Source organism: Cebus imitator, unplaced genomic scaffold, assembly GCF_001604975.1.
Source record: "Cebus imitator isolate Cc_AM_T3 unplaced genomic scaffold, Cebus_imitator-1.0 Scaffold181, whole genome shotgun sequence".
Taxonomy (NCBI): Eukaryota; Metazoa; Chordata; class Mammalia; order Primates; family Cebidae; genus Cebus; species Cebus imitator.
In genome coordinates, this window is record NW_016107496.1 from 1,854,929 (window position 1) to 1,866,513 (window position 11,585).

General features: G+C 41.9%; 1 protein-coding gene across 9 annotated transcripts in view; it reads right to left on the reverse strand.

Annotated features, from left to right (window-relative positions):
• RACGAP1 (Rac GTPase activating protein 1) overlaps positions 1-10,644 on the reverse strand; it is a 34,824-nt gene extending 24,180 nt beyond the window's left edge. The window contains exons 1-2 of one of the 9 annotated variants that reach the window (XM_017545810.2): positions 10,468-10,644; positions 634-718 (exon numbers count right to left, since the gene is read on the reverse strand). In XM_017545810.2, coding sequence (XP_017401299.1) covers positions 634-718 — 85 coding nt within the window. In that variant the 5' untranslated portion in view covers positions 10,468-10,644. The other 8 variants (XM_017545806.2, XM_037744701.1, XM_017545809.2 and 5 more) reach the window with 8 other exon arrangements.
• Positions 10,645-11,585: the final 941 nt, after the last annotated feature.

An 11,585-nucleotide genomic window follows, 5' to 3' on the forward strand; every position in this document is an offset into this window, starting at 1 on the left:
CTCCGTCTCAAAAAAAAAAAAAGCAACATCCTAGTAAATTTTTCCCAGTTCACAGCACAGAAAATAGTGCCAAGTATTTAGTGGAAAAAGAATCTTGATTTAAAAAAAGCAGCTAGGTGCAGTGGCTCACATCTGTAATCTCAGAACTTTGGGAGGCCAAGGTGGGCAGATCACCTGAGGTCAGGAGTTCAAGACGAGCCTGGCAAACATGGTGAAACCCCATCTCTACTAAAAATACAAAAATTAGCCGGGCGTGGTGGCGTGCACCTATAATCCCAGCTACTTGGGAGGCTGAGACAGGAGAATCGCTTGAGCCTGGGAGGTGGAGGCTGCAGTGAGCCGAGATGGCACCACTGCACTCCAGCCTGGGTGACAGAGACAGACTCCATCTCAAATAAATAAATAAAATAAAAAGCCTGGCTAAAATCTATTAAGAGTAGTTATAGAAAAGAATTTTAGTGACCATTTAGATTGAGCACCCATTAGGCTTTGACCACATAAATGACCATTGGTTTCCTTTTTGGTAACCCAAATGAAAAACAACTTCAAGATTGGAACATACTTCAGCTTTGCAAAAATCTCAAATTTGAAATCTGTTTTTCCTTTTGGACAGGTCAGCTCAGAATGACTTACGGAGTTCATTTCCTTCACTGAGAATCTCTGCCCGGCGCACAAGCTGCTCAAACAGATTCCGCATATTCAGCATCGTGGTATCCATCTTTCTGCCAAGAAATCAAATATACATTAGGAGTCCTGCCTTCTCCCCAATGACAAAAGATTCTATAGCAATCTAGCCATTGGTGACCAACATCTGGACTCTTCCATTTATAACTACCATTATAAGAATCTCAAGCTAACAACAGATGTTTTGTGTGATTCTTATTATAAAAACAAACTTGAAATGTTTAGGACTCATCTGAAAATTAGAAAACCATTTCAGACCTTTGAATATAACATCCCTTCCAATCACTTTGGAGCAGAAAAGAAAACAATTAGGAAAGAGCACGTCAGTTGATTACTAAGTGACTGATCAACAACAAAATACAGTTCTTCAGGTCAAGCCTATTGATTAATGTAATACTTTTGCCAGTTTATTCCTTGTGGGCTTTGAAGACCTACAGCGTAACTTAAAGTACTTATTTTTAATTTCATTTTTAGCTAATGCCCCTGTTGCAACTGCCTTTTAAAATGCAGGACATGGTCAGCACATTTCCTCCCAACAGCACAGATGACGTCACACGAGTGATTAAGTGGGAAAATCGCCAACTCAGCAGCACAAGAATTATTTCTGTAATGCAGGCCTCTGCTGCTGTGTGCAGGAACTACATCTAATAAATTTATACTAAGTAGAGGCAAAGGATCATGTTGTACCACATTCTGGCATCAGAGAGACAATACACCACCTTCACAGTTAGAAGGGCAAACCAAAAATCATTTGCTACTGTGTTCTGTATAGCGAATTTCAGGCTTCGTATTTCCCCCCCCAAAGGCCTGCTGATATCATAGTAAAAACTGTCCTTACAGGCAGTTCTATTCCAAATAGACTTTAACTGGGAACTCTTTCAGGAAATAAGACCTTCACTTAACAGTCAAGAAAGAAAGACATTAACTGGATGTTATGAAAACTATCATGGAAAATGAAATAAAAAGTCAAATTTCATTAGAAATTTAACATCTTCAGAAATACCATTAAAGGATTCTTATGTTTCTCTCAACTACTGCTTCAACATTCTAGTCCAGGCCCTTATTTCCTAATAAAATTTTAAGAACTCTTATGAAGGGTTAGTGATTTTGCAATGTTTATAAGATTGTACTCCAAACTATGAGGGCAAGAAAAAAATATATTAAAAAGCATAAAGGACAAAGAATATATGAACAAAGGCTGCACGCGGCGGCTCACACCTATAATCCCAGCACTCTGGGAGGCAAAGGCAGGCAGATCACTTGAGGTCAGGAGTTTAAGAAGACCGAGCCTGGGCCAACATGGCGAGACTCTGTCTCTACTAAAAATACAAAAATTAGCTGGGCACAGTGGCGAGTACCTGTAATCCCAGTTACTTGGGAGGCTGAAGCAGGAAGATCACCCAGGAGGCAGAGGTTACAGTGAGCTGAGATGGAGCTCCAGCCTGCGTGCCAGAGCAACACTCTGTCTCAAAAAAAAGAATATATGAACATAAAGATATTTTCTATTAAATGCTGTGCAGAATTATTCATTTATACTCATATGATAATGATAATAGCTGTAATAGAAAAAAAGGTTTTAGTTCCAAGCTTGGATGCAACATATACCTGAATCAGGGCCGGAAACCAAGATTTTCAAATGGCAAGTATCTGTTCCAAACTACATAATCACAGCAAGCTGCTAAGCAACCAGACCAACAAACTTTTTTTTTTTTTTTTTTTTTGAGACAGAGTTTCGCTCTTGTTACCCAGGCTGGAGTGCAATGGCGCGATCTCAGCTCACCGCAACCTCCACCTCCTGGGCTCAGGCAATTCTCCTGCCTCAACCTCCTGAGTAGCTGGGATTACAGGCACGTGCCACCATGCCCAGCTAATTTTTTGTATTTTTAGTAGAGACGGGGTTTCACCATGTTGACCAGGATGGTCTCGATCTCTTGACCTCGTGATCCACCCACCTCGGCCTCCCAAAGTGCTGGGATTACAGGCTTGAGCCACTGCGCCCAGCCTCAGACCAACAAACTTATTACAAAGATCTTTCTCTAAACTAAGAACAAAACTAAAAGAATAGGATTAAAGGCCGGGTACAGTGGCTCATGCCTGTAATCCCAGCACTCTGGGAGGCCCAAGTGGGCGGATCACGAGGTCAGGAGTTGGGAGACCAGCCTGGCCAACATGGTGAAACCCCATCTTTACTAAAAACACAAAATTTAGCCAGGCATGGTGGTGAGTGACTGAAATCCCAGCTAATGGAGAGGCTGAGGCAGCGAGAATCGTTTGAACCCACGAGGCAGAGGTTGCAGTGAGCTGAGATTGCACCATTGCACCCTACCCTGGGCAACAGAGCAAGACTCTGTCTCAAAAAATAAGAAAAAGAATAGCATTAAAACCAGCAGGAAGAGCTGTGGAATTCATGGAGACTCCATGAATTTAACAATATAATGAAACAAGCAACATGTCCCAATTGCTACAAGACAGAAACAGGGGCAGGACATTGGGTAGTCGATTCAAACGTTGATTTCCTTTGGCTCTCATGAGGTAAAAATGGAAGACTTTAATTAGTAGTTTTAATATAAGGTATTGCTTTCTATCATCTAGGCACTCATTTATATATTGTGAGACTATAAGACAGTGAGCTCAATACCACAGCAAAACTTCTATCTGTCCAAGAATTCAAAAAGGAAAATCTCACAGTGCTAGGATACTGAAAACTGGTTGTTATAAAATAAAAAAAATAAAAAAATTAAAAAAACCACAACATTTTAAGGAGGGTTTTTAAGTCTTAAATTACAATATAACCTGTTCTTTTCTCTATTTTTTAATTTTTTGAGACAGTCTTGCTCTGTCACCCGGCCAGAGTGCAATGGCACCACCTCGGCTCACTGCAACCTCCGCCTCCCGGGTTCAAGTGATTCTCCTGCCGCATCCTCCAGACACTGTTCTACCCTTCCTGCTCATGTCCATCAATCACCCTACTCACTGACCTACCCTATCCCATATCCTACTGACTTCCAATTTTGATTTCCCTACTTTTATCATTCTCTCAGTGGCTCAGTTCCAAGCTTCAGAATCACCTCTGGTTCCTCCCTTTCCCACAGCATAATCATTAAACCTTGGGTACTCTTCTCTCATGTACCTACCATACCCACCACCTCATCACTTGTAGGTTGCCATCACTCGCTTCAACTGTGCTCCCTGCCTCCAGTCTTTCCCCCACTGCTTCAGGCAGTTGCCACTCAGATACATACACTTTGTACTTGAATTAAATTTTACTAGATAATTCTGCCCTGTGTCCCAGGTAGACTGTAAATTTGAGGGGAGAAATCTTACATGTGGTGCTACTGTATTATGCACACAAACATGTAGATTTTAATATGATGCTCGCACACAAAAACGTATTTGATAAATGTTAAGTCAGAGAACAAACACACACATGTATCTGTGACGCTACGGTCAAAAGAATCTCCATTCTACGTCAACATCAATGTGTAATATAGCTTAAAGCAAAAAAAAACAGTTAAAAAGGGGAAAGGGAGCAGAAGTCCTGGGACAAGCTGGGTGTGGTGGTGCTTGCCTATAGTCCCAGCTACTCAGGAGGCTGAGGCAGGAGGTCACTTGAGCCTAGGAGCTTGAGACCACCCTGAACATCACAAGACCCTCTTGTATTAAAAATAAATAAATAAAACTGCAGTGGCTCATGCCTATAATCCTAGCACTTTTGGAGGTTGAGGCGGGTGGCTGACCTGAGGTCAGGGGTTCAAGACCAGCCTGACCAACATGGAGAAACCCCGTCTCTACTAAAAATACAAAATTAGCTGGCCATCGTGGTGCATGCCTGTAATACCAGCTACTCAGGAGGCTGAGGCAGGAGAACCGCTTGAACCCAGGAGGAGGAGACTGCGGTGAACCAAGATCATGCCATTGCACTCTAGCCTAGGCAACAAGAACAAAACTTGGTCTCAAAAAAAAGAAAGAAAAGAAAAATAAAAAAGTCCTGGGACAAACCTTTAATTATTCTATCTACGAGTAGTATAATCTTCAGTAAATCACTTAGAAATTCCAAGACTCATCTATAACGTGAAGTGAAAACAACAATACTTGCTCTATTTACCTCATAGATCATAAAAATTTTTTAATGTATAAGTTGAGAATCTTACTATCAAAATACAAAGTAACTTTTAGTTGGTATGAAGTGAGTTTCTTTTGTTTAGGTTTGGTTTTGGTCTGAGAGTTGTTATTTCCATCCTAAAACAGTGATTCTCAAATCTAGGTGTTTTTCCCCACCCAGGCTATCTCCCAATAAGGATATCACTAAATTCAGAATTTTAGACCATTTTTTAAAATAGTGCTATACAATTAGAAAGAAAGGAATCCAGTATTTACTAGGTGCTTTGAAATGACTCAAGCACTAAACTAGACACTTCATATATACTTTTTCTTTAAGTGAATCTGACTTATTTATGTATGTATTTATTTATTTGAGACGGAGTCTTGCTCTGTCACCCAGGCTGGAGTGCAGTTGTGCCATCTCGGCTCACTGTAACCTCTGCCACCCAGACTCAAGCGATTCTCCTGCCTCAGTCTCCCAAGTAGTTGGGATTACAGGTGCCCACCACCACGCCTGTCTAATTTTTTTGTATTTTTAGTAGAGGCAGAATTTCACCATGCTGGCCAGGCTGGTCTCAAACTCCTGACCTCTAGCAATCTGCCCGCCTCAACCTCCCAAAATGCTGGGATTACAGGTATGTGCCACCACACCTGGTCTCACTGACTTAATTGTCTCCATTTTATAAGCAATGTACCACTAAGGCCAGAGACCTTAAACTGACTAATAAATGTCGAACTCTCATTGAAATCCACATCTGAGTCCAAAATCTATATTCTCTCCAACGCAACACATTGAAGAAATGATATGTTACAAAAATATCAATTAGACCATATATGTTGCAGACATACTCAGACACTTCCCCCAAAATCATAACATGTCACACAAACAGCAACACATGTTAAACACAAATTATAGCTGCAACCCAGACAGAGAAGAATCAAGGAAACAGCAAAATTGACCTGGTCTAGGCTTTTAAACAAGCTGTTCTAGTTGAGGTTTGCAGCTTCTGGAGAGCTATTTTTTCCTCTAACATAGATTTACTTAGGGTAATCCAAAAATGGCACTAGCAGAATATAATCCTCTTCTCTTTTATGCTAAGGGACCATATATTTTTATTAACATTCTACAGAAGTGACTCTCAGGAATTATTTATAGATGACAAAAATATCTTTCTATATCAGTACTAACTCTGATATCTCAGCCAAATTGTAACTCAAAAAGCTAAAATTTACTCACCCTATTCAACGTCAATTGAAAATAGTTGTAATTTTCCTGCTGGGTCACATTTTCACCCTCATGAATACTTGTTTATTTCCCCCCATGTATTATTTAGTCCAGAGCTAGGAGATACATTAATGTGAAAGCAAACAAAAACAAAGTCATATTGTAGTACATTGCTTTTGCAGCTGTAAAACAGCTGTCACTTTCTACAACAGAGACTGCTGCCTTTCGGGAAAGCTGAAACGATCCCTGTGTGTAGCAAGAAAATCAGTTTGTGGAGCACTTTAAACCAAAAGGTGCTAGAGAATCTCAGCTGTTACTGATGCAGAGCCCCAGAGGTGGAGAAGTCACTATGTTACAGTTTCCCAATCTGTGAGTATCCCTGAGGGAGCAATTTGGCAACACCATGAAAGAGTCTCAGCTGGATGTGATTGCTTTGAGCCCCCAATTTAATTTCAATCACCCAGCCAAGAGACAGACATAGTCCTTCAGAATAACAGACTATTACAGATCTTACTGCAGGGTACCCTGGGAAAAGTCTCTATCCTCTTCTTCCTCCTCCTTCAAACAACATTATTAAGAGACCTATATATCAGGTTTTTTAGATGCATCAAGGGTGTTAAATACTTTAAGACAAAGCAATGAAAGGTTGCTTGAGTTTTTTCAGGAAAGAGTTTTAATGAAAAACTTTCCCACAAACATTGCTAAATCTGGAGATTGCCAAGAAATCAATAATATAGGTTCCCTGCTGTCAAGGAAAACCATTCTCAAAGATAATCTCAGTACTTTAAGATCCTTTCATATGAACGCATTTGAGGACAATGTGAGGACAATTCTTTTCCAGAAATGTCCGGCCATTAACGAAAGCCTCTTCACCATAATGAAAGTTGTATTCCCTGTGAATACAACTGGCAGGAAGGATTATCTTGAAACCAAGTGTTCTTTATAAGCCAATCACTTGCAGAAAGAGTAAACAAAATGTTCTCAATCCAACATGAATGAAGACTAAAATAAGGAAGGGAAGATCTGAATTGTGATTTTTCAGAAAATTACTATCAGTTCAGCATACTAAAGACTTCTTTTTTCCCTGTGAATTCTTCCTATTCTGGTCTTCCATCCTTCAAGGTCTGGAATAAGTCTTACCAATTCACTGAAGCCTTCTCTAACCATTTCAGTCCAAAATGATTTCCATTATTATCTATAACATTCATTTAGCAGATATAAAAATACGGTTTGTTTTTAATTTTCTATGTTCAAAAAATTAATAGTAAAACAAAAATCTCACTACCCTAAACAACTATATGTACCACCTTATCTAATCTTGCCCATCTTACACTCATATTTCATAGTGTTACAATCATACATTACATAAAATTTTTTGTTTTGCTTCTTCCTATCATATTTCCATTAAGTTCTAAAGAGTTGATGAACAACTATTTGTTTTACTATTCTCTTCTTTGGACATTTAGGTAATTTCCAGTTTTTCACTTGTCCCTGCTTGGAATCTCTTGCATGGTCACTCTTTCACCTTAAGGTCTTTACTCAAATGTCACTTTCTCAATAAGGTCTTTCCAGCCATCCTATTTTAAATTGCAGACTTTCTCTAACACTTCACTGCTTTACTTTGCTCCAAAGCACTTCTCTCCATCTAACATACTTAAATATTTACTCAGGTTTTTGTCTGTTTCCCCACTAGCTTAAGTTCCAAGAAAGCAGAGATTTTTGTGTTTTCTTCATTGCTGAGCCCCTGATGCCTAGAACAGTGCCTGACATTTGGTAAATGACTAATAAATATTTGGTGAATAAATGAATTGAGCATTCCTATGGACAATATCTTTCTTCAGGTGACTGTGTTCCATAGAATAGATTTCCAAGGCTAAGAATGCTATATTAGGGTATAAAAACCTTTTATGGCTCTTAATAGTACCAAAATGTTTTCTAAAAGTGTTATACTAACGTACAGTACTCTCAACAGTGTATAGGCCTACCAGACTCACCAGTTATCTTAAGTTCTATTACCCCAAATTAACTGCACATTCCTTTAAGACCAAATAAGACTGTCTTATTCTCACACTTTGCACTTAAGAAATACCTGTTGAATGAAAGTAAACAAGACTGGGCCTATAATCCCAGCATTTTGGGAGGCCAAGGAAGGCTGATCACATGAGGCCAGGAGTTCAAGACCAGCCTGGCCAACATGGTGAAACTGTATCTCTATTAAAAATAAAAAATTAGCCAGACATGGTGGTGCACACCTGTAATTCCAGCTACTCCGGAGGCTGAGGCAAGAGAATCGCCGGAACATGAGAGTTGGAGGCTGCAGTGCGCAACCACTGCACTCCAGCCTAGGAAGACAGAGTGAGACCTTGTCTCAAAAAAAGAAAGTAAACTAAGCTGGGCGTGGTGGCTCACGCCTGTAATCCAAACACTTTGGAGGTCAAGGCGGGCGGATCACCTGAGGTCGGGAATTCAAGACCAGCCTAACCAACATGGTGAAACCCCATCTTTAAAAAAAGAAAGAAAGTAAACTAGTACAACCTTTATGGAAAACAGTATGGAGAGTTCTCAAAAAACTAAAAATAGAACTATCACTCAATCCAGCTATCCCACTAAACGGTATAAAAGGGTAAGAAATCAGTATATCAAAAGGACCCTTGCACTCATATGTTTATCGCAGCATAATTTTTTTTTTTTTTTTTTTTTTTTTGAGACGGAGTTTCGCTCTTGTTACCCAGGCTGGAGTCCAATGGCGCGATCTCGGCTCACCGCAACCTCCGCCTCCTGGGTTCAGGCAATTCTCCTGCCTCAGCCTCCTGAGTAGCTGGGATTACAGGCACACGCCACCATGCCCCGCTGAATTTTTTTATTTTTAGTAGAGATGGGGTTTCACCATGTTGACCAGGATGGTCTCCATTTCTTGACCTCGTGATCCACCCGCCTCGGCCTCCCAAAGTGCTGGGATTACAGGCGTGAGCCACCGCGCCCGGCCCTATCGCAGCTTAATTTACAATAGCAAAGACATGGAATCAACCTAAGTGTTAATCAACGGCAGATTGGATAAAGAAAAGGTGACAGATAGATAGACATACACCACAGAATACTACTCAGCCAGAAAAAAGAATGAACTCATGTCTTTTGCAGCAACATGGACAGAACTGGAGGCCATTATCCTCAGTGAAATAACTCAGAATGTCAAATACCGCATGCTCTCACTTATAAGTGGAAGCTAATCAATGGGTACACAGACATACAAGTGGAACAGTACACAATGGAGACTACGAAAGACAGAAAGGTGGAAGCCGGAGTTGAGGGTTGAAAAACTACGTATTGGGTACAATGTTCACTATTTGGGTGATGGGGACACTAAAAGCCCAGACCTCACCACGACGCAATATATGCATGTAAGAAATCTGCATCTGTACCCCCTAAATATACAAAAAAAAAAATTAAAAGAAAAATCCCCTCCAAAAAATAAATACCTATTGAATGATTAAGCTATAGGAAAGGCGCCTTCTCTAAACACCTACAATAACTCAGAAAGCTTATTTACCCGACAGAAAGATAATGCTTTGGGGGGGGGGAAAGGCTTATCTACCCCAACTTTCCTACACCCACCTCTCGGCCTACGAATGAAATCCTGTGAAGAGTAACGTACCTCAAAGTGTACAAGGCCGTGTGCGGTGGCTCACGCCTGTAATCCCAGCACTCTGGGAGGCCAAGGCGGTAGAATCACGAGGTGAGGAGCTCGAGACCAGCCTGACCAACATTGTGAAACCCTGTCTCTACTAAAATTACAAAAATTAGCTAGGCGTGGTGCCACGCGCCTGTAGTCCCAGCTACTCAAGAGGCTGAGGCAGGAGAATCGCTTGAACCCGGGAAGCAGAAGTTGCAGTGAGCCGAGATCGCGCCACTGCACTCCAGCCTAGGTGACAGAACGAGACTCCGTCTCAAAAAAAAAAAAAAGTGTACAAGTAAGACCTCGTTGTTACTGAGGCTAAAACTTAGGATGAGAAGAGCAGACAAAATGTCATGGCCTCGGCCAGCCTCCCTAGACAGACGCGGCCCCAGAAGGAAAGGGGCTCCACTGCAGGCGGCCCAGGGCTCTCAAACACCAGGGCGTTTCCCTTCGAAACCGTGGGGTGTCACTCCACCCACTCCCAAAGTCTGTATTTGACCGAGAGACACTTCTTTAGGATGGCTCCTGCCCAGGTCCAGCCACCACCTCAAAAAGAGGCTCCGGCTTTCCACAAAACCCGGCGCCAAGACAGAAGCCCCCGACACTCCCAGCCCCAGTCCATTCGGCCTGCCCCGACACCCACCCTAGAAAAGTCCGAGTGGAGAGGCTATGGCTGCCGGCCTGTCCCGGACCCCCGCGGCAGCCACGGCTCACCACACGAACGCTCTGCTTCCTATCACAATCCAACGCCAGACGCACCTGGTCTGGCACCCCCACTACTCACTTCAGTCAGCCTGGCCCCACCTGGGCCGCTCTTCAATTCGCCCCGCGCCTCACCCAACGGCAGAGCAGCGCCGCGCCACCAGCTCGGGTTTGAAATCCTTCACCAACCAATCACAGAGAAATTTATTCCTCCTACACCGTCCCTCTGCGCTGGGACGTACGCGTTAAGGCCAAGCGGAGGCGACGGGAACGGGAAAGAGCATGCGCATTCTGACAAACCGAAGCCAAAGATGGCCATTTTGACTAATGTCAATGGTTTGGGTTTTTTTCCGTGCCCTTTCCTGAAGTCATTCAGGATGCCATATTGACTAAGGGCAAGAGGTATTTCTTGAGTGCAAATTATTCTTAACCTCATTGTTTGCGGGACTAGAGCCCTTGGAAACGATTAACTGAACAATGTCAGATCTTTCAGTAAAATAGAAAGAATGCCAGCAGTTAGAACAGCAGTTATTTTCAACCACATTCACTGAGCTATATTATCCCTTCCATTGATGTATCCATTCATACTTTCATTTGACACTCATTATTTAAGTGAGCCCACATCATCACAAGCACTTTACTGGGAATCAGAAAATAAAGATGGTATGGTCTCTGCTGTCAGTAGCTACGAATGGAGGCGATAGCTTGAGGAAATAAAAATAAATACAAATGAAAATACTATAATTCCATTTAATAAACGTTATTTAGAACATGGCATTGTGTTAGCACAGGGCCTTTCATACTTTTTTCCTTCTTCTTTTTTCTTTTTTTTTTTTTCCAGACATCCTCTGAAAACTTTCATACTTTTTAAAAAATCTGGACCCATAGTGAGAAATACATTTTACGTTACAACCAGGTAATGAAAACTCGGCTTATTCTTACTACATGCAACGTACTCAGAACTATTCAACAATGCGTGACCACCCGCAATTTAAAAAAACACTGGCTGAGGCCGGGCGCGGTGGCTCAAGCCTGTAATCCCAGCACTTTGGGAGGCCGAGGCGGGTGGATCACGAGGTCAACAGATCGAGACCATCCTGGTCAACATGGTGAAACCCCGTCTCTACTAAAACTACAAAAAATCAGCTGGGCATGGTGGCGCGTGCCTATAATCCCAGCTACTCAGGAGGCTGAGGCAGG